Source organism: Acomys minous (genome assembly GCF_964271855.1).
Source record: "Acomys minous genome assembly, chromosome: 10".
NCBI lineage: Eukaryota > Metazoa > Chordata > Mammalia > Rodentia > Muridae > Acomys > Acomys minous.
Window position 1 is genome coordinate 82,143,149 of NC_140491.1, and position 27,717 is coordinate 82,170,865.

At 43.1% G+C, this 27,717-nt stretch overlaps 1 protein-coding gene and 2 long non-coding RNA genes across 7 annotated transcripts in view; 2 read left to right on the forward strand and 1 right to left on the reverse strand.

Annotated features, from left to right (window-relative positions):
- ZEB2 (zinc finger E-box binding homeobox 2) overlaps positions 1–5,729 on the reverse strand; it is a 131,944-nt gene extending 126,215 nt beyond the window's left edge. For 2 of the 4 annotated variants that reach the window (XM_084799640.1, XM_084799639.1), the window contains exons 1-2: positions 3,239–3,384; positions 2,768–2,909 (exon numbers count right to left, since the gene is read on the reverse strand). In XM_084799640.1, the coding sequence (XP_084655766.1) occupies positions 2,768–2,909; positions 3,239–3,295 (199 nt within the window). In that variant the 5' untranslated portion in view covers positions 3,296–3,384. Of the gene's footprint in view, positions 1–2,767; positions 2,910–3,238; positions 3,385–3,763; positions 3,899–5,593 lie in introns of those variants that run through there. The other 2 variants (XM_084799641.1, XM_084799642.1) reach the window with 2 other exon arrangements.
- LOC311607682 lies at positions 3,251–5,755 on the forward strand. Its single transcript, XR_014782699.1, has 3 exons — positions 3,251–3,385; positions 3,811–5,099; positions 5,614–5,755. It is a non-coding gene; the product is annotated as an uncharacterized lncRNA (long non-coding RNA).
- Positions 5,756–10,691: 4,936 nt separating this feature from the next.
- Positions 10,692–19,397, forward strand: LOC311607684. 2 transcript variants are annotated; one of them, XR_014782701.1, is made up of 3 exons: positions 10,692–11,158; positions 15,583–17,177; positions 17,658–19,397. It is a non-coding gene; the product is annotated as an uncharacterized lncRNA (long non-coding RNA). The 2 variants fall into 2 exon arrangements; XR_014782702.1 differs by lacking the exon at positions 10,692–11,158 and having other exon boundaries at positions 13,780–17,177; positions 17,658–17,769; positions 18,854–19,397.
- Positions 19,398–27,717: the final 8,320 nt, after the last annotated feature.

Sequence of the window (27,717 nt, forward strand, 5' to 3'; positions counted from 1 at the left end):
GTGGCATCTTTTCCATGAATCCAGGAAAGAAGAAAAATCCACTCAGTTCAGATAAATCTGGCAATTCCCATAGGAAAAGGCATTGAGTATGTATTTGATGAGAAAGAAAATGAAAAAGATGGCTCTTTTACCTGTTTTTCCAGACTTGGACACTGCTAAGTCAGATTAAACCTAGTCAAAACACTGACAAGTCCCCACTTTACAGCATGTTTTCTCACAGACTTTGGGAAAAGAGACAGGTAAGAGTCAAAGTCAGAGAAGCTGTTGAGTGTTTAGGGTTCGGGATACATGCTTTAAAAATTGAAGTTCAACTTTATCCGCTTCAGAGTATGGAAGTTTGCTCCAAATTAATGGCTGGTCATAGGGGAAATGGTTGCTGTCCCTGACCACACCCCTCCCTGGTCCACAGTGTTACCTGTGAGGCCCCAGTAGTCTGTGCCACCACCGGAGTTTTCAGGGAGCCAGGATCTCTCCCAGTCCCCAAACTAGGCTGTGGCCTGACCTCACTGCTGGAGCCAAGTTGGTATTTCACAGCAAAATCATGAAAGGAGTGGAAGGAGGAAGAACAAGAAGAAACAAACACTTCAGATAGTCTTTACTGCAAAAGGATACTTCTGGTAGCCTAGCTTTCAATCTCATTTCTCTCTCTCTCTCTCTCTCTCTCTCTCTCTCTCTCTCTCTCTCTCTCTCTCTCTCTCTCACTGTTTGGGAGGGAGAAAGGGGGGGGGGAGCTTCATGACACAAAGCTTTTGTTATCCAGATGATCAGCAATGTGCTTTAGATACTTGTAAAGGGGGAAGCCCCACAACAGACATTGATTTTAGAAAATCAATAACTAACATTTAATAAAGGGAACAGAGGAAACACGAGAGAGGAGAGGGGGAACATTGGATGTAATTTTAGTGTCTACTAAATTACCCAGAGATGGAGAAGGGGAGGTCTCCTGTGTAAGGACCACCTTAAATAATGCCAGGCAGCAATGAAGAAAAAAATTAAATTAAAAGAGAGAGAGAGACACACACGCACATACTTAAAAAGAGGCAGCCTGAACCGAATCTTGGGGACCAGCTTGGAATATATTATTGTCCTTGTTTTTGTAATACCAAGCCAAGCAAACAGATCAAAGACAGCACAAAGAGGAAAGGCAGGGTAACATAAAGAACAGTTTTTGACTAAAATTCCTCTATCACTCCCCCATATGGCTCCCCACCTCCACAAGCAAAAGGGACACACACACACACACACACACACACACACACACACACACACACACACACACACGCAAAGAGACGGGAGGAGAGAGCGAGAGATTATTTGTTTCTAACCACAATCTTTTAGTCTTCTTTGAATTGTACTCCCTCCAGCACCCTAAACTCCCACACTGCAACCGCCCCCCTCTCTGCACGCGGAGCAGCATTGAGACAGGCTAGGGGAGCGCACAATTGTCCTCTCTAGCGGAAAGTTGTTCCAAGTGGGTCCGGGCAGTACCCGCCAGGCGCAGGCTAGGACAGCGAGACCCGGGGTGTGTGCTATCACACTAGTGCCCAGCTCCGGAGCGTCTACACCGCCCGCGCCCAGTGAGCGGGCTGAGAGCGAAAGCAGAGTGAAGTTTCCTTTCCGATTCTGGGCTGTTGCGGCTGGATCGCTTGTTTGTTTTGAGGGGCTGTTCCCCCCCCCCCCCCGTTTCTTTTCATTTTTTTCTTTTAAAACTCAGTATACTCCGTCAGCACCCACCCCCTGCACCCTCTGTCGTCCCCCAACTCTTTCCCCTCCCCCAAGCTCCTTCCGCGCACTTGCCAATCACTTTTTTTATTCCCACGATTTTGTTTGGGGGTAATACCTAGGGTCTCTCTCTCTCTCTCTCTCTCTCTCTCTCTCTCTCTCTCTCTCTCTCTCTCTCTCTCTCTCTCTCTCTCTCTCTCTCACACACACACACACACACACACACACACACACACACACCACTCACTTCCACAGTCTCTCCAAAATGGACCTAAACTCTCACATACACACCCCTTTAATCTGCCACCCCTGGTTTGCGTGTCCCTTTGCACCCCCATGTCTTTCCTCCTTCCTGACTCAGCCTGGATAACGGGCTCCTCCTGGGCTCCTCCTGGCCCTGTAGCAACTGCCCCGGGGAAAAGTCTGTTTTCACCCTACTTTCTGGCCCGGAGCGGGCCTGAGCCTGCTAAAGAGAAGCCGGGTCTCTCGCTCGCCGCTCCCGGCCGCTTCCCTTCTGCCCTCGGTTCCCCGCGTTTGGCCAGGGCCCGCTGCCCGCGGACCGTTACTTGGCGCACAGAGAGGCGGCCAGGCGACTCTGGCAAGAAACTTTGAGGCTGGAGGAGAAGCAGCCTCGGGTTCCCTCCCTAACCCTCACCGCCCTTCTGCCACCCTCGCTCCGAAGTCAAGCGCGCCCAAGCGCCGGAGCCCCCGCCCTTCCCTCGCCCGCCACGGGCCGGGGACCTGCGGGCCGGAGAGCCCAGCGGGCGGAGGCAGCTGGGGTGCCGGGGCTGGGGCGTGGGGCGCAGGTCTGCTCTGCAGCGCTCGGAGTCCCCCCGCACGGCGTCCGGCGCTCACTTGGCCCCGCACTTGCTCAACTCCCCCCCACGGTGCAGCGGCCGCGCGTGGGGCTCCGGCGCTGGCCGCCGAGGGAGGTTCGCTCGCGAGCCCCAGGCGCCGCCGCCGGCTTCCTTCTCCCTCACCCCCCTTCCCCCCGGTCTCCGGCCGCGGAGTGGCCCGGAAAAGTTTGGTTCGGGCCTCTTCTTACCGTTTTTCCTCCTGGGATTGGCTTGTTTGCGCCTCTTGCACCGGGGGCCATCCGCCATGATCGGCTGCTTCATTGATAAGAGCGGATCAGATGGCAGTTCGCATGGACTCGGCGCCCTGCTTCGGCAGCACGCAGGCTCGATCTAGCAACCAAACACAGCGACAATGTGGGCATCGCCCGCGCCCATTGAAACGCGCGCGGGCCGCCCAGGGGAGCCGGGCCAGGGCCCCGGTGAGCACCCATCCGCGCCCCCAGCGCCAAAGCGAAACTTCGGAGGCCCCCCTCCCCGCCCCCCACCCCCAGCCTTGGCCCCGAGGCGCTTTGTGTTGTTACTGTTTGGTGTGTTGCACTCGCGAGGGGATCAGAGACAAGAATTACATCTTCAAAATGAGTCATAACTCCTGACCGTATGAGGGAATGCACACGGCGGTACAGTAAGACTGCTTGACTCAAGACTAGGCGGACCCCTACCTCGGAAAAGTCCTCAGCCGGGCTCGGGAACTTGGAGAGGGGGTCTTTCGCTCTCATCTTTTCTCATCCCTCCACCGACCTCCCCATTCCCAAGAGGAAAAAAAGTAACAAACAACGCAAAACAGCCCTTGGATGAAGCACACTCGGGTAAATTGATAATTGTAATTACAGGAAGCCCACTCGCCCCGCGACCCCTCCCCTCCCCTTTGGAGTTTATCGAGGCACTGTCTTTTTCCCCCTACACCCTCCGCCCCCAAATTAAGATTTCCCATTTTACCCGGCAAAAGAAATATAATTATAAGGCTCTTTGGACACTGTTCCTGCCCCAACCCCACCACTTGGACAATATTTACTTAAGCGCCCCCCACCCCCCACATGTTCCCCCACACTGATTTCCTTAAATTCTTCCAGTATAATTTTTTTTTTCCTCTCAAGAAGGAAAAGAGAAAGTCCATGGCCACTATGGTAACACTTTTAAGTTGTTTCTAAATGATCATATCCTTTTTGGCTTCGAAACTTTTGTACCTAAAAATCGAGGGAGGCGCTGCATTATTATTATTTTTTTTTTTCAGCTGAAACTGTCAAAACTTGGAGAAGGGGAACCTCGGAAGCAGGCCGGAGAAGAGGAGAACCCTGAAACTCCGCGGGGTGGGAAGATGCAGTGCCTCGAGGATTAGTTTAAACAGCGGGCTATAAAAGATGTAACAGATGCAAACTGTAACACAAGGGCCATTAACCCTTTCTCTGCCGTCCAGCACGCCCAGTCCCTACACCCTGCACCTATTGTCTCCAGTGCTACAAGCTTTGCGGAAAACCTGGAAAGTCAGTATCAGTTTCCGCACATTTGCTGAGCGGGGGTGAAGGGGGGCAGAGAGAAGGGGAAGTGGGTGTCGTAGAAAGCACTTTAATTTTACCTAGGCATACGGAGTAGACTTTCAAGTTTGACACATTAAAACATCATTTCTCGTCTGTCCTATTAATTTGAAATTGTTGTTGTTGTTGGTGTGTGTGTGTGTGTGGGGGATCCTGAAATAAAGAAATGGTCACATAAGCCTCTGGGATGAAACAGCTGCTGGCCTGTCTGCATTTCTGCTGAGACTTACACACCATTGCATACAAAACATATATTTAATAAAGTAAGTTGCTAGTTTTATGAGCCAGTATGTGTGTGAGGGAAAGACATGGCATTTGTGCTGTAAACTTTATCTATGAATGTTAGTTAACTCTGGAGTAAGCAATCCTGCCCTCTTCATTATAGGGGTAGCATGTAAAACATATAAGTAGGTGAGAGATAAACACATTTCTGTTGGTCAGGCTCACCACTGTTGCTGTGAATCTTGTACTTTCTCTTTTAACTTTTCAGTCCCAAAGTCTGGAATGGTGTGTGTGTGTGTGTGTGTGTGTGACACACACACACACACACACACACAGAGAGAGAGAGAGAGAGAGAGAGAGAGAGAGAGAGAGAGAGAGAGAGAGAGAGAGAAGATATCCATGGAATCTATGTGTGCATTACTTGGTCATTTAAAATAAAATTTCAAAAGTTACCCCACTTTTAACACTGATACTCTGACAGCAGTTTTCTTCCCAGCTGTAGTGACCCCCCCCTTTGGTAAACGACTCAAGTTCCAAGAGAACTTTCACTTCTTTATTTATAATCACAGAAGTGAGGTGTTACTTCACATACACACACACACACACACACACACACACACACACACACACACACACAAAGAATGAAATAAAGAAATGAAACTCGCTAAGCAGACAAAAACAGGCAAGTTTCTGCTTAGAAAACAGCTTTCTCCGGTGGGAAAGGTTAGACTGCCATGTCTAAGGGAAAGATTTGCTCCCGAATTTGGTAGGTCTGTCTCGAATAAGTTTTATAATTATTAACAGGTATTTGCCAAGTTTTAATTGCTGGATATAATGAATTGGAACTCGGTGTGAAAACAAAGCAGAAGCTCTCTCCACTTGATGAGTTTTTACCCCAGCCATACAGTTCTCAACAAAACTTTTCCTAGGCTACGTAGCAAAAAGCACCTTTGGTTACCTGAATAGACAGGTACAGGGCAAATTATTGGGGGAGGGGGGAGAAGGAGGGGAAAGGAAAGAGAGAGAGAGAGAGAGAGTAAGAGATGGCAGGAGAAAGCAAAGAAGCCACTCATGGGAAAAGCCTGCCACTAAGGAGCTAAAAACCACCTGAAATTCCTGCCCACCAGATACCCGGGTCGCTTCAGACTAACATCCCCACTCAAAATAAGAAAATTAGAAAAGGAGGATGAGGGACAAGCAAAGCCCCCCCTTTTTAAAAAGGGATAAAAAGAAGGTAAAAGAGGGGGGAGGGAAACCTACCTGCGAAGTCTTGTTTGTAGTTTTGGCCAGAAATGGTGAGAAGAAAAAGCATGAAGAAGCCGCGAAGTGTGGGGGAGAAAAAGGTGGAGGCGAAGAAACAGCTCCCGGAGCAAACTGAACAAAACCTCGCCAAGAGTGTCGGGAGGCAGGACCGTTATTCCTGCCGAGCAGGTTAGAACTGATCTCTTTTCGGCCACTCCAGGAAACACAAACCTGGGGACGGACTGACGTGTTACGCCTCTTCTAATGACATTTTTTTCTTTTTCTTTTCTGTAGGGGAGAGAAGAGAGACCCTGAAACACGCGCCACCTATCTTTGTGGGGAGGGATAATTGAAGCGCCCTGAGCGTGAGCATCATGTGAAAACGTGATCGCCAAGTTTCTCTCTGGGAAAGGATCTGGGATAGATTATACCTTGAAGTCTCCGCAAACGCTTTAGTGGAAGAAATGAAATTCCACCTCCCTCCCTTCCTCTCTCCCTCCCTCCCTCCCTTCTCCACGCCCTCACCCCCCCCCCCCCGCGTCAAGTCTTTGGCATCATTATCCTCATCACTAAATCCTGCAGAGTACTGGGCGGAAAACGGTGCACACCATTCACAGAACTGGAGAACTCCGAGGGGCGAAAGTTAAAGGGAAAGATCTTGGGTCTTCCGTACAGATCTCTCTCTCTCTCTCTCTCTCTCTCTCTCTCTCTCTCTCTCTCTCTCTCTCTCTCTCTCTTTACACAGATATCTCTGGTGACTAGGCTTGAGGTGCACATCAAGTTGTATGTATACCTCAAGCACTGTTTTTGGAACTAAATTCTTGCCCTTTCTCTTCTTACTTTTTTTTTTTTTTTTTAAGATGCCAGACCTAGGGAAGGAAAATGCTACTTGTGCCCTGCATCTTAGGATCTCAGTGTGTGTGTGTGTGTGTGTGTGTGTGTGTGTGAGAGAGAGAGAGAGAGAGAGAGAGAGAGAGAGAGAGAGGGAGCTTTTCTGTATTGGATTCCTATATTAAAAGTACTTTGACTTTTAAATAAAGGGTTTCTACATTTACATAGAGCAACACTGTGTTGGCCAATCTCTGGATCTTTCTATACCTCAGGCAGACCACACTACACAGTGAGGGGTTGGGGACTGGAGGGAAAAGGAAGAAGGCCAGAGGAGCTTAAGACAAAAGAAAAAAAAAAAAAAAGAGGGTGACATTATACTGTGTGGGGTCTAAGTTTTGAAGTACATATTTTTTGATATTGCAATTAAAGTAAAATTAAAAAGAAAAGACTCCACCTTTGCTCTGAAGGGATTGGCTATGCAAATATGGAAGGGATTTCCTGGAGAATACAGCTTTCTACTGTATGGTTAATTAAATAATCACTCAAAAGCTTCCAACGTGACGCTTCTGTCGTAATCCAATCAGGTTACATAGGTCCTAAACAAGAAAGATATTTTCCACATCTGGAAGTCAGCAATTTAGCAAGTACTGCACATTATTAACCAATTCAGAGCCCACTTCCCAGGGGAATTTTTTTGAAGTTTAAGTGTTCTTAACCAATGCTCTGCTGTTTTGTTAATCAAAAAGCTGGTTTACACTGCACATAATTGGAACTAATGTAGAAGTAAATAAAGACAGCCAAATATGAGGATTGCTCTGTATGCATTGGAAAAGGAAGAAACTGCTTTGCCTCAACAGCTAAGCCCCCCCACCCCATTATTTTAAATAGTGAAATTATTTAAGACCCTCAGAGCACAGATAAATGCCCAATCCCCAGAGCCTGTGGGCTCCTCCTGTAAAGGTAAAAGGTGGAGGTGTGTGCAGAGGGCCAAACAGCTGTGTCTTATCAGTTTTTTTCTGCTTTAATACTGTCAAATATGTCATAGTCTCCTGTTTTCAGTCTGAAGAAACCTGAAACAAATAATACCCTGATCCAACACTAGGCTTTTACTCATATTAAGATAAACTGCTTTGAACTGTGCTTTGAATGTGTGCCTACAGCAAGACTTTGAATGCAGGAGTCACTGGCGATTGCACTCAAAGGAGGGGAAAGCCACCACAGGGGCTGCCACATCCACACTCCCAGAGCTACAGGGCTTTGTATTTTGCATGTTTATTTTTCAGTGGTGGTGGTGGGGGGAGGGTAATAGCCACCCAGCATGACCACAGCTAGATTTCATTCTAGGGTGCAAGAAAGCGGATTTTCACAGTTGGTTACACACTCACCTCTTCCCTAATTTGAGCATTTACAATGAGAATGATTGGATAAATTAATTTTTCCCTTACCCCCATCACAGATAAAGTACCTATGGATGATCTATAGATTGTGGAGATTTTCCGTCGAGAATTATTAATTAAGGAAAAAAAATTTCCAACATGAATCAAACAATTCGTGCCATGTTTTATATTCCTCATACTATCTTGTATCTGTACTAAATATATGTAAGGCTTACCAAGTTTCCTCCTCTAAGATTTACCACTACTGTTCATATCCTTTTTCCTTCCTCCTCTTTCCTTTAAAAAAAAAATCAGAGACCAGCTTTCTCCCAAAGTGTGTCCTTAAGCCCTCCTCTCCCACTGCGGAGGAATGAGGAGCCTGCTGTACGGAGTGAGTACTGGCAAGACCCTTCTGCAGGCACCCAGGTAGCCCCTGGCAGTTTTTAGCTCATACACATTAGTGCAAAGGCACAATGCGACTATAGGGCAAGTCGAACAAATAGCTAACAAACTACTGTCTTTATCATGGATATAAAATGTCTTCTTACTTCAGATCTGACAAAAGAGACTATTAACTATTTCAATTAAAAGCACCTAATTATCTGATTACCTTAGACTCACTCATCGCTTTAGTGCCAGGAGGCGGCCCCCAATAGTTAGCACCGAGTTTCGGCATGTTTTCCCATATATTTGGCATGGGGGGAAAAAAACCAGATCAAAACAAAACAAAACCAACTTCAATTTTCTAGGTCCACTTGAAGGTGGACGTTTGGGTGGTGGCACAGGAAAGATCGCTAGGGCTGAGCGCCCGGGCTAGGTTGCCCACTACCCTTGCCTGTCACGCCCCTCCCCAAGCTTTTGACCGAGAGTGTTCCCACCATCGCAGAGGCAGTGGGATCAGAGGAAGCTGGAATATAAATTTGTTCGGAACACTCCCTCAGTCCCAGGGCCAGGTCAGGGACAATGGGGACCGTGGGATCCACATAATACAGGAGCACAGGATGAAAAGTCTAGAGGGGACCAGGGACGGCTCTGAGGCTTCTCACGCAGCAGCAAAAATAAGTCCTGCGAAGGAAGGGCGAGCTTCTTTTCGGGCTGTTTTCCCCGTTAATAATCCACTTCAAGATTAGCGCAAGGGAAGGGGATTAAAACAACAGATACATGCAAATGTGAAATAACATTGACATGGACATTGGGGAGGAAAATAATTCTTTAGGCGTTCCTTGGGTAAAGCCAACTGCTCTCCTCAGGATCCCCCCCACACACCCCACCCCCGGCAGGGTGAGGAGGACACCCTTTTGTTTTCCAATTCCCGGCAGCGGGACCCGGAGCCTGTCCCCCCTTTCACCTCTCAGTCTGTCAATTTCCTCAACTTTCACAGCCGCTCCCCCGCCCCCACTTCTCTAGCTGGCCCAGAGGCCCAAAGAGGTACGTTTCTGCCCTTGAACACACATGCCGAAGAAAGCATTCGAATGTGGCCACAGCTAATGATTTCCCCCCCCCCCCCAAAAGCAAATTTGTGTTTATTTTGTACCATGTGGGGGAAAAAAAGAGGATCCTTTTCTGGTTTAGAAATGGAACTGATCTTTCATCTAAAGGAATTATTTCAACTATGTATTGCTATGCAGGAGGTGGGTAACTACTTTTAGAGTTGCGAGCAAAGGTTGATACCTAGGACCTCTGGATTAGGTGTGTGTGGGCACGGTGGGGTCTGAGCAAAGCCAAACGGTTTCCTCACGTGCAAACTCGCAATCCAATCCTTTCGGAGTTGAGCCCAAGATAGGAGGGGAAAGCTTATTAAAAAAAAAAAAAATCGGGAGCATCACAGAGAAGCCCTTTCAAACAAAACCAAAACAGGACCGGAGAGTCGGAGACCGTCCCTCACCTCCCTGCTGCGAGACCCGCAGGCTGTGGAATCTCGCACGTCACCTGGCCCCAGCGGGGCGGCCAGCTGAGGATTTTATTTTCCTATTTTATTTGAAGTAAAGGCTGTATCGCGGCTTTGGGGTGTTTGCCAACGTCTCTACTGACAGGAACCAGCAAACTTCAGGACTCAAATGAGCATCTTAATTTATTGATGCAAAGCAGGTCTGCTCGCAGTTCCCCATCCCCGGCGCGCTCAGCCCCCTCCCCCCGTTGCGAACTTCGCTCCCTCCGTCAGTCCCGGAGCACGTGGGGGGCTCGCCGGCCCGCCGCCCTCCTCGGCACACACCCGACCCCGCCCTGGCACCGCGCGACCCCCGCCCCGCTCCCGGTCAGCTGACCTGGCTCGCCGGCCTGCTCCCCGCCCGCCGCCCTGTTTCCGGTCCCCCGGGTCCGCGAGCCCCGCTCCGCGAGGAAGCAGCGGCGGCCGGGAGGTGATGCAGGGGGCTGATTATCATGAGAAAGGCTGTGCCTGGAAAAGCCTCCTCCACGCGATTGTCAGTCTCACAAAAGGGGGGTGGTGGTGGAAGAAAAGGGGCTCTGGAGGAGTCACCAGAAAACTTGCTGCAAGTTAGATGCGACGCAGGCCAGAGGAGGTGGCTTTCGCCTCAACTTGGAAGGCTGGGCATTAAGGGTGCGGACGCCAACAGCCTCACCAGGGGATTGGAAACCCGAATCTCCCTCCTTCCTTTCCTCTTGCCCTCCTTTCAGCCCTCCCTGCCCTTTATCCATATTTTCTTGCAATTCTGTCGTAATTGCATTTTCTACATTCTCTATTCTTCCTAGATTGCTTTTGCAATCTCGTTTCCCCCAACTTACCTTCTTTGTAAATTGTTTGGTTGTCTACTTTATATGTCCAGACTTACCATCTCGTTTTCAAAACAGTGTTTAATATGCAATTAATCTACCAGCAGGAGGTCAGGGACACCCTGGCTAAAATAACTCCTGGGTCTTAAGAGACAAGTTCGCCAGGTGTCAGTAAAAAGTAAAATAATAATGAAAGTAAATGAATATGTCAGTGACTGTAATAGCTTATTGCTCTTTATTATTATATCATCTCTGACAGATAAGTTTTTTAAAGATATAATCTTCCTGGAAAAATACGAAAATATTGAACACAGGGAGAATCACTATAATTAAGGCAATATGCAAATTGTTCTTACTTATAAAGAAATTATTTTAATCATGCTTATCAGACTTTAGAAATTATAGTAGGTTAAAAAATCAAGAAACCACTGGTTTTCTTTTCGTGATTATTAGAAAGTGTAAAAAAAAAACCAACAACAACAAAGAAAGCCAAACAAAAAAAAACCTCTCAAAGCAGTCTGTCTGGCCCTCAACACGGACTGATGAATTCAGGGAGAAGCAGCCTGTTATCTGTTCTGATAAGCAGATGCGCAACTTGGGTATGTGAGTCGTTTTCCCGGCCAGCTTGCTGCCCATTTCCTAGCAGGTGAGTGGACATGAGGTGCCATGTGTCAGGAATTGGCTACACTTAGAACTTTAATGATGATTATAGTTACTGTTCTTTCCTACATGTGAACACATTTGGAGCTCTCTTATTAGGAAATCAGAGCTTGCTCTTGCTTACAATTTGTTTACTTTGTTGAATTTTTAAAACTTGTTACAAGTCAATTGAACATGTACATTATGCCCTTATTTTTAGGCCAAGAAAAATAAAGATGCATTAGAAAGATGCCTTTTAAGCTTCATAATTATTAATTGACATTTTATGATGAATAATTAATCATCTGAATAATTTTGGTATCTCTGATCTGAACACATATTTGCATATCTAATACTTGATTTTAAATGTGTTTTTTAAAATTCATTCTTTCAGGACAAAGGAATAAAGTGATATTTTAATGTAGAATTCCTGTACTTGTAAAAAGTTTGTGCTATTATATTCTTTTCTAAAGATCCATAAAACTTAACAATTTGTAAACCATTTATGTAGCAAGCACATTGCAACACATGGCAGATGTACAATTAGGAAAACGATCTCCATGTGAAATCAAGTAACTGCTCTTCCTAAATCCAGATAGTGCACTAACTATGCACCGCATATCCTTATTGAAATGTGGCCATTGAACTTGTTGGTTGATTTACTCTGGCAAAAGCAGTTGACAAACAATTCAGGTTTGATATTTAGATACATTTTCATTTTTCACTTATTAACATGTGGGCTGGTTGAAGTTACTTAAAAATGATTAAGCAGGTCTGTCCATGTTATGTGTATGATGTTGCAGTTCAAGTGTCTGTCTCTTTGTGATGACAAGCAATCTACTTGAAGCTTGTGTCTTTTTCTCCGTGGGTGCACTAACTGCACCTATCCCTCAGGGTGTTGTTAACAGTTAAATGAAATAATGCATGAAATTTTGTTGTGTTGTAGTTTGTTATGATGAAAACTTGCATAAATAGTATTGAACATCCAGCTCAGATGAAGCTGGTATCAAGTCATTTTGAATATTGTAGGATTTATCATTGCCTAAGATTTTCTGGGACTGTCTAAAGGATGCCTAGCCACCAAAGTACAAACAAATAGAGCATTTTCTTTCTGCTAATTCAGCAGTTAATTTATTATATTCAATGTGGTCCTAATTTGGTTATAAATATCAGATTCCTTTGAAAAGGAATTTAGCCCCCATGTCTGAATGTGAAGTTTCCTGTGTTCTGTAATCACATACTGTCTTTGAGTTTAAAGGTTAAGTGTGTAAAAGCCCAGAAGCGATCCTTAAGTAAGAGTTGTGAATAAAAAAAAAAAAAAAAAAGGAAGCAAACTCACAAATCTGGAGAGGAGGAATTTGGCTGCCACAGTACTTTGCTTGAAGGCCACTCGTAATGAAGTGAGCATTCCCGTTTGGAAATGTGTCCTGAGGTTCATGATGGTTTCCAGCACCTACAGTGGGGAAGAAAGTCAGTTTATTAAGTGGAAAACGAAATCTTCTAGTCTCTTATATGTCCATAAGGCCAGATTGTCTTTTTGATGCAAAGCTTAAAAAAAAAAATCAATGCAAATGCTGGGTAAATAGTACTTCAATATTTAGTCAGAATACTGAAGGCTTTTTCTTGTCTTTTAAGACTTGTAGGAGCACTTATAATTATTTGTAGTTCATAATGGGGTCCTTTAATTGTTCCTTTTCTTAAAGGATCCATTCCACATTCCTTGACGGTTAAAAATATCACAAGAAACCTGTAGAATGGGCTTAGGGGTCAGGAGTGGCCTGTGCTGTTTTCTTTTTACCCTGCTAATGGAATCACAAACAGCTTGCACCTACAGCTTGCCTGAGAGCCTAGTTTTATATTCCTCTGAAATCTTCTTTAACCTTCCATAATTTGCCAAAAGTTTCGAATTACAAACTTTGGAGTGGGGGGGGGGGGGAGCTGAGGAGCTGTTTCAGCCAAGGCCTGAGAGCCTGGCTTCAAGCTTGAGAACCTAGTGGTGAGAATCAACTCCTCCGTGTCACCCTGTGACCTCCACACGTGAGCCACGGCATGCTCACCCACCACAGAAACACAATCCAGTAAACAAGTGTAACGAAAATAAACGTTTAACTTTTATGTTTGACTCTGATTTTTACAGCGTGCTAAGGATTGGTTGAGGGCATGGTACTCGGGAAGTATGAAGAGACCCTATTTCTCTGGAGTTGATACGGGGCTAAGCCACCTCACATATCATTTAATTTTGACAGAGGTTACAAAGGCGATAAGATGTTCACACCATATTATCAAGAAACTGTGGGCTTGGGAGAATCAAGGACCTACCCAGCATTTAAACACCCCGCTGTTCATGGTCCTTTCAGTTGCCTAAGTCCCCCACCATAGCCAAAGTGATCTTCATGGGACAACCAATGTGGTCCTTCTGATTCACTCAAATCCATCTTCCCGGATGCTGCAGTTAGCCAGTGTGTTTTCCTTTCTCTTCTAGATCAACATTGATTTTTTTTTCTTCCAATTCCAGTTCTTTTTTTTTCTTTTCTTTTCTTCTTCTTCTTTTTGTTTTGTTTTGTTTTTTGTTTTTTGTTTTTTTTTTTTGTTTTGTTTTGAGACAGGGTTTCTCTGTGTAGCCTTGGCTGTGCTGGACTCACTTTGTAGACTAGGCTGGCCTGGAACTCCCAGTGATTCACCTGCCTCTGTCTCCCAAGTGCTGGGATTAAAGGCTTGCGCCACCACACCCGCCTTCAAGTTCTTAAATACTTTCTCTGTCCTTGGTGCCTCTGGTTTACAAAGTGTGTTTCCTGACCCAAGTTTCTTTTTCAGGGTCCTCCACTCAGGAGAGATCCCGTTGGGGTTGGCGGTGGGGGGGCTGGGGATGGCTGCCTTGGCCTAAGTACTGAACTAAAGACTTCATCCCTCACACATCAGAGTAGCTTTGATTCTTTCTGACTTCTTTTGGCACTCTTAAGTAGAACTTGAGCATTGGTGTGGTGTAGTCTACATTTTTTATTAGCTTATTTTAATTATCCTTGGTAATAGCACAGTGTGCTGCCTCGTTTTATGTCAATGTGACACAAGCTAGAGTTATCTGCAAGGAGAGAGCCTCAATTGAGAAAATGCCTCCATAAAAATTTGGTTGTAAGGCATTTTTTGTAATTAGACATCCGTGTGGGAGGGGCCGGCCCATTGTGGATAGTGCCATCTGTGGGCTGGTGGTTCTGGGTTCCATACAAAGGGCAGGCTGAGCAAGTCATGATGAGAAATCCAGCAAGCAGTACCCCTCCATGGCCTCTCCACCAGCTCCTGATGCCAGGTTCCTGTCACTTTCTGAGTTCCAGTCCTGTCTTCCTTCATTTGTGAACAGTAATAGGGAAGTATAAGCCAAATAAACCTTTTCCTCTCCAAGTTGGTTGGTCATAGTGTTTCATTGCAGCAATGGTAACCCTAACTAGGACGCACAGCATAGCTTCAAATATACATGTTTTGGAATTACGTAGACTTGATTTGACTCCTTGCTTTGTGAGAAAATTTTTGTTGAGTCGATACTGTTTAACCCTATGACTCTCAGTTTAGAAATGAACAAAGAATATGTAGATTCTAGCTAGTTGTGGCAGGATATTATGACAACATATGTAAAAGTGACATTAGATAGCATTGCTGATGAATACTCACTCCGAGCTGTGGATAGCCTGAAAAATATATGAGGTTAAATTAAAAAAAAAAAAAAGATTGATCATTGTCTTAGATGATGCTTACTTGATTTCATTTTTTTTTGTAATGACATTGTTTTTATTTTTTTAACTGATTTTATTAAGAATTGTTTAATTGGTTCTTGAATCCTAAAAAGATTAACGTTTACTGACAATAATGTCAAAGCATAATAGGCTTATCAGATTTTAAAATTTAAAATAGAAAGAGTGGGGGTGCTCATGATTATAAACACCATAATACTAACAGCAGCAGTAGAAAAGTATTTGTAAGCTATGCCTGCTGGATCAGGCCTGTAAATCCCCACATTCTGGAGGCTGAGGCAGGAGGACCACACAATTAAGGCTTGCCTGGGCAATTTAGTTAGATCCCACTGCAAAAGAAAAAGTAAAAAGGGAGTCAGGGTAACAGGTCTCATCTAACATGCATGAAGTCCTAAATTCAATCCCTAATACCACAAAATAATAATTGTCAAAATGAAAAAAATAATTGAATTTGGTTCTGCCTTTGACACTTCTACATGCCAAGGCAAGGAGCGTGTTTGTAGCCAGTTCTCCATGTGTACCCTGCCCTTAGGGAAAGCATCTTTCTGAACAGTGATCAAGAAGTGCCAGTTCTGTTCAAGGCAAAGAGAGGGCCTCTTGCTAAAATTTCCACAGCTGGATGGAGCTGGGAGGGGCAGAGGCATAGGTGAGATTGGAGAAAGTTGGACTGCATTGTCTTTTCCTCCAGGTTGAGAGCTGACCATCTGCTTTCCAAAAGAAAAAGGGAAGAAGAAGAAGAAGAAGAAGAAAAAGTGAGCCCATGAGCATAAGCCAGCCTTTGCTCCTTTCTCCTGCTGCATGTTTGGAGTAGGGTTGTGTCAGTGGGCCCTGGCACAATCTACTGTGTTTAAGACTTTGCTACCCTATGCCCTAGAAAGAAGGGTGTCAAGGGAGGCCTGACTGTGGACACAGGGAGCAGATTGTTGCAGTGTTTCTGCTATGGTGAAAATCAGGCTCCTTTCTTTCTCTCTGAAACTAACTTTGCTACACATGAAAAAAAAAAAAAAAAAAAAAAGAAAAGAAAAGAAAAAAAAAGAAAAAAGCCATTCCAATTAGTTTTTTTTCCTGGCCACTGTAGAACCACAAGTAAGGCTTCTGTGGCAAAGGGGCAGTTTTTCTGGGTTGAGGGAAGCTGGCTTACCTATTGTGCTTGGCACGAAGATAGGGGCACTCTTCTAGACAGGGGAGACAGAACAAAGCTGAATGTTCACAAAAAACATGTTTGGTCTTTTAAAGCAATAAAGAAGCAGCAAATCTTTTATTTAAAACTTTGTGTGCCTAGAGGTTGGGATTTCCGGCTAGGGAAGTCATCACAGCCCTGAGCTGTCTTGTCACCTACTATCACTGTGCCCCCACGCCCCCCTCCCCAGTTGATGCTGTGTTGAAAAGTTGGCCACAAGAGCTTTGCTGTGGGTACTCTGTAAGATGATCATCTTGAAGTTTTGCTTCTACTGGGGAGGACTTTCGCATAGTTGAGGTAAATATTCGGGTTGTGGGAAATACACTAATAAATGCCATTTGAAATCACAATGGGTTTCATAATTGGGGGAAAGTACTGCCATGCTTCCATTTTAATCAAAGCGAATACCTTCCCTTGGAAGAGTTATAGCTTTCTTCAAGTTAGGGTCTCCAAGTAGTAGTCGATTTGGCATGGGAAGGTGATCTCCTACGGCTGTGTTTATCCCAGTTGCCTGTTAGGTAAACATATTGGAGAACCATTCATTCCTTAGGAAGCTTTGTAGACACATTAACTAATACCCTACACCTTGGGGGCTGGAGAGATGGCTCAGTGGTTAAGGGCACTGATTGCTCTTCCAAAGGACCTGGGTTCCATTCCTAGCACCCACATGGCAGCTCACAACTGTCTCTAACTCTAAGATCTGAGACCCTCACACCACTGCACATAAATTAAAATTAAATAAAATATTAAAAAAAAATAACCTACACCAATCACACTCTGATGTGAGAACGGGTAAAGGCGAAGGCACCAGGCAGGGACGGTGGATCCTGAGACCTGATCAGCTTGCCTTGGCTAAAGCTCCGAGCTGACAGAGCTCTGAAGTCTAGCACATGCTATTTTAGTCATGCTCTTGTGTCTCCTTTACTAGGCAGCCTGAAGAAATGGAGCTGAGGTAGAACTGAGGATACACTTTCCTCTTACTCTCTATACAGCACTGGGGAGCCTCTTTTTGGCTTGCTTCTAATTGAACACACTAAAACGTAACAAGCGTTTTTCTGAAAAAGAAAGAAACCACACGGAGAGATAAGAGCTGACTAGAAAAGGTAAGGTTTGCCCAGGAGGACAAGGGTGGAGTAGTAATCTAGACATTGTCCCATTTCTGATTCTACACCAGAACTAAAAAACCAACCAACCAAACAAACAAACCTGAAAACAAAATAGAAGATGCAATTTTCTTCTGCTTTGTTTTTATTTTTTTAAAGTAAACTGACAGCCTCCATCAGCCAAAGGCCACAGGAGTTTCAGACTGAGCCAGGGCAACTTGCTGCTCAAAGGTGTGGCTGGAGGTGGTGATGGTGGTGGTGGTGGTGGTCAGGGGAGTGTGAGTACTGTTTAAAATGCTTTCCTCAGCACACTTCTGTCTTGTTTGTCTTCTCTGTCAGGTGTGCGCTTCGCACATCACCTTACCTTTCTCTGGTTCCTCTCTATTTAAAGGAAACACTAGCTTTCAATGCTAGTCTTCTCTATAGACAAGTAGACTCAGGTTTTGAATAATATGACTCCAGAGTTTGACATTTTCACAGCGTTACTAAGAATGCTCTGGAGCAAACAAACTATTGTCTGAAACGTGCTGTGAAGAACACCACTTTAATACTGTTGCCACGTGCTCCAGTGCCTGGGACAGGACAGAGCTTGGTGAGTAAACGCTGAATGGACTGGTAAACACTCTCGAGCGTGAACATCATAGGTTTCAGACAATTTATACTTTCTTCTGTATGTCCAAGTTGAAAGGTATTAATGTAGGTGCAAAGCCACCTGTGGTCTCCATCAGAATTCTGACATTATTTTTGAATTCTGGGTGGGATGTTTTATTTCGTTTTAGATTTATTACTAAATCTTTTTCAAAGTAACAGAGATGTAGCAGTCCCTATTCACTCACTTGTAAAGAGAATTTTCAATACAAATAAAGTCATACATATTTATATTGGGGTAATTCAAAATAACTTCCTCACATAAGCACAGCTACATTCAAATAAAATCTTGCCAACACTTCTGAGTACATTGCTTTAAGAAAAAAAAATGCTCCCTGTAGCGTCCGAACTATTTAAAAATCTTGCCAGCTTCCTTAACATACATCAGTTATCTCTCTTTAAATCACTGACAAGGATTTAAAAAGTGCTTCATCAGAACAACTGTTACCCTTTCTCCTACTCTAGTTAGAACCTGATCTTCTAAAAAGACCGTATTTACAGCTTCTTTTGAAATTTTGAAACCATTTGGCTGATACACTTTTGCTACATTTTCTTTTCCTGATTTAATTACTGGGCATATTTGCATGAAAACAGGAGGATGGGGACACAGAATTTTTTGTCTTATGAGCTCATGTGTTTCGAATGCCTATTCCCCACCTGAAAGCAGGGCCTGTTTTATTACAATTAGGAAGCCAGGATCTACTTGAAATTGTAAAACAGTGGTTCTCAACCTTCCTAATGCTGCAACCCTTTAATACAGTTCATCATGTTGTGGCAACCCCCAACTATAAAATCATTTTCATTGCTACTTCATAACTATAATTTGCTACTGTTATAAATCATAATGTAATATCTGTGTTTTCTGAAAAGGTCCTTTGACCATCCCCCCCTCCCCCCAATCAGGCTGTGACCCAGAATTTGAGAACCACTGTTGTAAAAAGAAATAGTTGAAAGTGAAATAAAGTCCAGAAATAGGCACTCAGGAAATTGAGGGACCCATGAGCCAAACAACAGTGATTTTCTTCCAGGCCACTTTAAAGGAGTATGGATCGTCGGTGACTTACACCATTGCTGCTGAATGGGCAAGTACACCAAGATCTATGCAGAGCTAGTGAGTCAAGCCTTCCCAAGAAAACCACATCCGGGCAGTGACTGCTGTCCTGTAGGTGTTGATATGTCAGCACGAGTCTCAGAAAACAATGAAGAAAGCAACTCCAGACTAAGTATGAACTCTAGCCACGGCCACTGGCAAGCAAATGGAGACAGATAAAAATTGCCCTCCTAATACCTAGTACCTGGCAAGTGTTCACTCACTTTCACAAGCAGATCAGAGAAGACCAATCCGGAGGCGCTCCAAGCATCGTGGGGCGTCTAGCAATTTCCCCTCCTGATGGATCAGTCTTCTCAATTTTGTATTTTGCACAGCAACTCTGCTCTGCTTAATTGGTGTCCCTGGTCACCCAGTCTTCTAAGCCTGGACCACCGCTTGGTTTGCCCTTCAATTCTCAGCAACTGTATTTTCTTTCATCTGTATCCTCACCTTGCTTCTGAGTCTTCTGCCCGTGCCTCTTCAGCATATTCTACCTGTGCGCACTACCACAACTGGCTTTGTTTGTTTTTTAAACTACATTTATTTACTGTGTATGCATATGTGCATGCATGCCACAGTGGTGTGTGTGTGTGTGTGTGTGTGTGTGTGTGTGTGTGTGTATGTGTGTGTGTGAGTCAGAAAACAGCTTACAGGAGTTCTCGCCTTTCCTCATGTGAGTTCCTGGAACTGATCTCAAGTCATCGGGCTTGGTATTAAGTTCAGGCGTACAGCTGTAAAAGTATTCAAATAAAATGCTACTACATTGAAAACAATTTCAAACACTTTTTCACAAACAAAATTTCCTCTCATCTCCACAATAAACTTTTAATATTAACAGATATTCTTATGCCCAGTCTTCCTCCCTTCCTCCTTTCATATCCTCTTGGTGAGCATGCTGTTACTGTAACTACATTTTCAGCAATATGCTTAGGTGTCAAAGGGTGAAATTAAGATTTTTTTAGGGAAAGAATACAAAACAATAAAATCCATTTGGACACCTTAGATTTTCCTAAAACTAGTAGTGTGGAAATATTTGTAAAGTGACAGGTGAGGGGAGGTATTGAAAGGGACATGGCCTGCCTGGCCATGAAGGACTGCTGTCTAGGTAGAAACTGAACTCAGGTTCTCGAACTCAACTTTGTCCTTTGCAGGGAAATTGAACATAAATGCGCTAGAAAAGAATGTTTGTCTTTAGGAAAACAGCTGAGCCCAGATGTTTGTTTATTTATTTATTTATTTATTTATTTTTTAAAGATTTATTTATTTATTATGTATACAATGCACATCAGATCACATTATAGATGGTTGTGAGCCACCATGTGGTTGCTGGGAATTGAACTCATGACCTCTGGAAGAGCAGTCAGTGCTCTTAACCGCTGAGCCATCTCTCCAGCCCCCCAGATGTTTATTTTTTATTTTTATTTTTATAACATGTTTGTCAGTTGTCCTTGGTACAGGAAGACAAGACTTAGATTTGACCAATAAAGTAGTCTAATAGCACTGTTGTTTGAATTATTTATTTATTTATGTATTTATTTACTTACTTAATTATTTACTGAGACTCTATTATACAGTCTGGGTATATATGAACTCACTCTGTAGACCAGGCTGGCCTTGAACTCACAAAGATCCACCTGCCTCTGCCTCCTAAGTGCTAGGACTAAAGGTGTGCGCCACCACACGCAGCTTGTAGTTTGGTCTTGATTCTTCCCTACAGGTGTATGTATTAAAGGTGTGGATGGCAGTGTTGGGAGGTAATGAAAACAGAAGGAGCTGGGGCCCAGTGGAAAGCCTTCAGCCCACTGGGAGATTTTGGAGTCGTCTGGCCCTGCAGGGCCACCAGGCCAGCAGGTCATTAAAGGCGCCAAAAATGTTTCAAATTCGATGACCTCAGGTATTACATTATAGGGATGGGAAACTGACTATGCAACAGTAAAACCAAAGAATTAATTGCGTTTGTGGGAACAGGAGCAACAAGAGTCACAGGGAGGTGGAAATGAATCACTAACAGGAGAACTTTGTCAAAAGTTAATAAAGTTCTCCGTTTCAAGTAAGCTTCTGAGGCATCATGTGGTGGCGGGGAATTGAACCCAGGTCTTTGGGAAGAGGAGCTAGTGCTCTTAACCTCTGAGCCATCTCTCCAACCCAGGCAGCTTTAAGAAAATATGTTTCTGTGTATATTTGTTAAATATGCTAGGGTTAATGTAAGTGAAATGGCTAATGCTTCAGAATACTCAGCTTCTTAATAAATTAAAATATGTAATGGGTACTGCATTTCCTAAGCTGATGGATTACTTGATGTATATGTATATGTATATGTATATGTATATGTATATGTATATGTGTATATACTACATTTACTCAATCAGTGAGTGGTAATTCCCTGTGCTGAGAGTTCCTGGAAATAAAGTAAGAAAAAAAAATCAAGGCAGACTTAATCTGTGCAGGTGAACAGAGAAGAGAGACCGTGTGACAAATGTTATTGGGAGTATAGAAGGCAAGCACATTTAGTCTAATAATAGCTGCAAATGAAGTGAAGGCAGAAGTAGATCTTCCTAATGCACAGAAGGTCAGGTCTTTGAAATCCATCAACCACAAGTGAAAACAGTTTAAATCACCTGTGACAAGCCCTAACCCTTCGAGGCTGGATTCCAGGCTTTGCCAGGAAGCTCCGAGGAGGCTGGAAAAGAAAGGGAGTAGATTCTAGAGTCAGAATGACTGGGAGAAGGGCAGTGTTCTAATGCTGCCTCTAAAGGGCATGGATGAATAGATTTCTCCAAAGGCCGACCTTGCTACCCATGTCCATCCTGGTGGCTGGGTGTCCCTGTACTTGTGTAAGGTATGTGTAAGCTCACTCCCTGTTGCTTTTGTCATGGTTGTGATAGCGTGTCGGCTAGCTGCTGAAATCTCCGGAAAGGATCCAGCCCCTGACACTGGAGACAGACAGACAGGACATGCATGGAAGAGCCCCACAGTGGGCTCCATAGCGGTGTCAGTGAGCACAGCAGTGGCTGCTCCTTGGGGAGCCTATGGTGGTTGGGGCTCCTTGGAAGTCTAGCTTATGTGGCAAGCTCTTTTTCCTGTTTTGAGTCCTTCTTCCTGTCACCACTGCCTCTTTATTCATTTGTTTAAATCCCAAGACTGTCTGTTATGCCCAAATATTGAATCAGGGCTTCTGTTTGCAACAAGAGCTATTAATAGTTTTAAATGTGAATTTGGCTTTTGTTGAGAGAATATTATTTTCAGTAATTGTCAGTTCATTAGGATATAAGTAAGGCTTGGAGTTTTGCTGAAAAAGTATGATACTTGAATTAAAATAAATATAAACAAAGAACTTCAATATTGTGATTTATTTATAGACTCCACTGTTTGTATATTGAAAGCCAAAATTTAAACAACTATAAAGAAGCAGAACTGTTATAATGAAGTATTTGACTTTTCCCCTGGGCATCTTTACTCTGTTTATGAAACAACTAAACGGCATTGGTACACATGTTGTTACTACATACTGACGGTCTTAAAAATCGATCCCAGGACAGTAAGCTTATTGTTATTTTTTGTTCAACTGTATTTTAAAGCTTATTTTCAAAGATGGAATTTTATTTTCTGTCTGTTTGAATATAATTTCACTCATATCTTGGTTTATATATATATATATATATATATATATACATATTTACATATAATATGTTTATTTGTTTCTTTCTTTCTTTTTATTTTTTATTTCTTTTGAGACAGAGCCTCATTATGTATCTCTGGCTGTCCTGGAACTCACCATATAGACCAGACTGACCTCAAACTCACAGAGATCTGCCTGTTTTTGCCCGCCAAATGCTGGAATTAAAGGCCACCGTGTCCTGTTCCAGGTATATTTGAACAAAGGCTAAAGTTTTTAAAATTGATGAATTTTGCTCTTGGATAATTTCAACATATATACTCTCTCCCAAGCCTTGTATCTCTTTCTAAGCCACGTCACTTACCTCCCCAGTCATTGCCAGTTCTTTTCCAAGACTTCTGACTGTTTTGTTTTATGACCCAGTTAGTCATGCAAGGACAGGAAATATCCAATGGGGCCTGGTGAGGTCATCAGTGGGTACATAATGAAGTTCTCCCACTCCTTGACTCTGTCAGTAGCAAATGTCCTATCAACGAGAGGTGAGCCCTGTAAGCCCCTCCTCGATTCATACCGAACAGTCATCCTTGTGCAGACCTAGTGCAGAGATCATAGATGCGGTGAAATAATGATTGTAATGGCTATGCCTTGCCCAGGAGATAACAATTATCAACCCTTCTTCCTGTCTTCTGGCTCTTACATCCTTTTCACTTCTTTGATGTTCCCTGAGCCTTAGAGAAGATGGTATAAATCTTTTCTTTCTTTCTTTCTTTTTTTTAGGGGTGAGCACTCATCCATTTTTAGCACCCTATGCAGCCAGGAACCTCACCGTTCATTTACCATTCAGTGTGACGTGATGTTTCTCTGATAAAACATGAGAATAACTGATGTCTATAGCTATAAATAAAAATATTTAGCAGGTGGATGACACATTGTCAATTTGCTAAATGAAAATATTCAGCAACATGCCCCATCATCCTATTCCAACCTATACTCTCCCTAATAATTATTAAAAAAAAAAAAACTGGGCTTACAGTATGAGGCATGGATTGCCTCCTATGTGTCTCAAATCTAATTAAAGAGCAGTTGGTTACCCCCATTAAAGTAGTGCCATTATTGCATAAGTGGGCCAGGGAATTTGGTCTAGTAAATCATAGGATTCGCAGCTGGTAAGATTACTGGTACTCCCCTCCCCAGAAGCATGTATTGCATCTCCCAGGACTGAAAACTACTTGGCAGGCAGAAAACATCCAGATAAGCTCTAACTCGATGTTTTCCAGATCATGTATCAATGCTGGGTGCAATCTTCAGCAACAGGGTCTTATCTCTTAATTCTGGTAGAAAACAAAGAGAAATGGTGTCTTAGTTTGGGTTACTATTGGTATGATGTAACACCATGACCAAAAGCAAGTTGGGGAGGAAAGGGTTTGTTTGGCTTAAGTTTCCATGTTGTAGTCTATCACTGAAGGAAGTCAGGACAGAAACTCAAACAGGACAGGAGCTGATGTAAAGGGCGTGAGGATGTATATGCTGCCTATTGGCCTCCTCCCTATGGCTTGCTCAACCTGCTGTCTTATAGAACTCAGGACCACCAGGACAGGGATGGCACCACACAAATGGACTAGCTCTCTCCTAACAATAAACAATCAAGAAAATACCCTACAAAGCTTGCCTACAGCCAATATTATGGAGTATTTGCCTCCCCTCTCTTTCTTTCTCATTCTTCAAGAAAGAGTTTCTCTGTTTTGGTCTGGGTGACCAGGCTGGCATCAAACTCAGAGACCCACCTGCCTCTGCCTCCTGAATTCTGTCATTAAAGACATGTGGTACCACAATCTGCTTATTGAGGTTCCCTCCTCTTTGATGACTCTAGTTTGTATTAAGTTGATATAAAAGTATTCAACACACATAGTATCAGTTTACTGTTTGGGGGCCTCTGAGATCTCTCTGATCAAATCATTGTGAGGCACCTCACTCTGATACTTGGATTTTTGTTTAGTAACACACGCCTCTCATAGTAGCTTTATCCAAAAGGCTGACTTTTGTAACTTAACCATCTAACACTTGGCAAGTGATTTGGCCAAGTCACATAGCTTCTGTGGGCATCCATTTCTGCATCTGAAAAAGAAAATTATAGCACTGGTCTAGTGGGATATTATTCAGAGCAGAAAAGACAGTGGAGACCCAGTCATTAACTGTGAAGTGCTAACGTCTATGCTTGGTGCTGTGTTCAGATTCAAGTTATGTCCACACTGGACAAATTAAAATATGAATGTGTTCAAAAGCACAATCAACTCCTGAAGTGGAAACAATTAAAAGGGTCAATGAAACTCTTGGCTTCTAACCAACACTCTTCAAAATCTTTCCTAATGGCATGTTTTAGAAGATGAAGAAGGATAAAAGAATGAAGAGAACTGCCATTTCCTCTCATCCTTAAAGAATTTTCTCTTTAAAAAAATCAACTATAAAACCTTGCAGCCTAGCCCAGTACTAAAGGTGGCCACTCAAAAGACCATTTAGAAGGACTGCTGTGTTTGTGAAAGTGAGGCGCTATCAGACAGGGTGGACATGGTCAGAACAAGTTTGTTAATGAGGATGTTTTCCAGTTCTTGGCCATGAGTCATAAGACTCTGTTTGGAGATGAAGCACTTCTCCAAACAAGTGTGTGTGGTTGTGTGTGTCAGTGTGTGTACATATTTTTGTATGTGTATATGTGCATGTGTACTTAATATGGAAAAATAATGAACTAAAGAATAAACTCTCTTGTTGATTTTGGTTTAGGGACAACTTTTAATACCACTGTTGTCCAGATATGAGACACAAATGAGAGTATAAGAAATTCCTGGATAGAAAAGGAGGTGGTTGGCCCAATGGCCTGTCTCTCACAAGTTTATTGCAACACCTCTTAGTATTGCTAGCATATCTTATAGCCCAGTTTTCTACATGAACATGTCCAGCTGTCTCTTAAACCTATTTTCACTTTATGTTTCATTCAATGGAGCTCTTTGGAAATTCACAAGACTTCCCACATGACTTTGGATCTGTGAGTGAGAGAGTCCTACCTTATTACTACTTCTCAGTTAAATAGAGATATTTTGGTCATAAGATATTTGCTGCAGGCATCACTGAAAATTTGAAAGAAATCAACTGACAGGACAAAAATATCTGCAGTTATTTTAGAAAACAAGTTATTTAGCTAATTTACATCCTGTTTTTCTTAATGATATGAAGATGTAGGGAGTGATTAATGTGAGCAAATATAAAAACGCTCCATTTGTGATGCTACTCTCATTAACACACCCTTTTGCAAGAAGAATATAAAGTTCAATTATGTATTAAAGAATAGGCTCTGATGGTTTATTTAGATTGGGCTTAAGTAATATTTCTGATAACATTTTTATTCCATAAATTCTATACATATCTCAGGCTAATATAAAATTGGATTTCACTTTTTAAAATTGAATTAATTCTTTAATAAGTATAGAAGTAATTTTATATTAATATTTCCCCCAGATATTCCAAGTGCCAGATGACCTATGGTCTTGGGTTAAATTCTTAGGTTGATTCTTGGGGATCTTCTGACTGCAAGATAAACTTGACAACTTCCTATAAGATTTGAAAGAATTGAATATTGCTAAACTTGAGCTAATGAACACCTAATGGAATGGAATGATGCTACTTAAAATTTGTTTCAGTGTGTTGATTATGTGTATATGTTGAGATCACATACTGGTTTTGTTTTCTGAAAAATACGTAGGGTGACAGGCTTGTGCGTTCCTCACCCTAGACTTGCTAGTTCAGGTCCTGAAAACCCCATATCCCATGAAACACTTCTTCACCATGGAAAGATGCTCTGTAAACACATAAGAAAAGACACAACTGCTTGCGTCTGAAACGTGTTTGATTTTGGTTTGCGTACTCTGTAAAGTCTAGACACTGGGAACCTAGGAGAATAAGGGTTCTACCTCAATATGAGTCTGTGTGATTGCAGCAGCAGCCTAAGGTAGAGTGTCAGCACCCAGGTGAGAGAAGATCATGGGCTTTGTTTTCTTTTACTTTTGTTGTTGTTGTTTACAAGCCAAAGTGTGTGATGGTTTGTTAATGAAGAAGAGGCAAAAGTATTTGACAAGCTAAACCATCCCCCACCTCATTCCCAGTTAGCACTCTCTATCTTTCTCTGCCTACAACTTGGGGATCAAATATAAGCTTTCAGCTATTGATCTGGGGCCTTGCCTGCTCTGGGGCCCTTGCCTGCTCATCTGTTGCCATGGTCCTTACCATGATGGCCATGGACTCTATTACTTTCTGGAACCTTGAGCCCCGAACATATGCTTTCTTTTATAAATTGCCTTGGTCATGATGTCTCTTCATAGGAGAAGAAAAGTAACCAGGATACTGTGGACCATACTTTGAATCTTAGCTATTTGAGTGGTCCTCAAAAGTAACAGACTTCTATAGGTCTTTGGCTCATTTTACATTTGTGGACCATGACCTCTGAAATCTCTCAAGAAGAAGTTCTCAATGAAGGATGTGCTTGTGTCCAGACCTTCTGGTTTTTACTTTCAGTTGTATCATTTGGAATTGTCCTCATCCCAGCAACTGCTCTGCTGTCCACTGTGTAAAAATAGTACTGCTCCTGCTGAAATGACCCCTTGGACGATGGTCAAGCTGTGTTCAGTGCATACAGATGTCACTGTCCTCTCAATCAGGCTGTCTTCATTTTTGTAGACGTACTGCATCTCTGTAGTCTCACCTTGTTTTCTGTGCATGTGTGCCATTTGGGGGATGTGTGCCTGCTTGTACTACTTAGCTACAGAATGTTAAAAATTTCTTTCTTGGTCACTGTGCTGCATGACTGATCCATTTCATGTGATATATTTAGTATGGTTCATTGCCCACTGGTCTTATTATTTAACAATTTGCATTAAATTGAATTTTCTATTTACAGGTGTAAATGGAAATTTTGGCCTCTGAGAATGTATTATTTGCTGGCTAGAATGTTCTTGTGTGAATTAGATCTGCCATTATCAGACTATATATACCTGGACTAGTTTCGACTGTTTAATTAGAATATCATTGTAAAGGAGTGAGTTTTGTTTTCTATTTGTGGCTAAGCTTGAGCTATTGAAGTCAGGCCAGTATCATCAATTTAGGAAGCATTACTGGTATTCAAAGAAGTTAAAAACAAA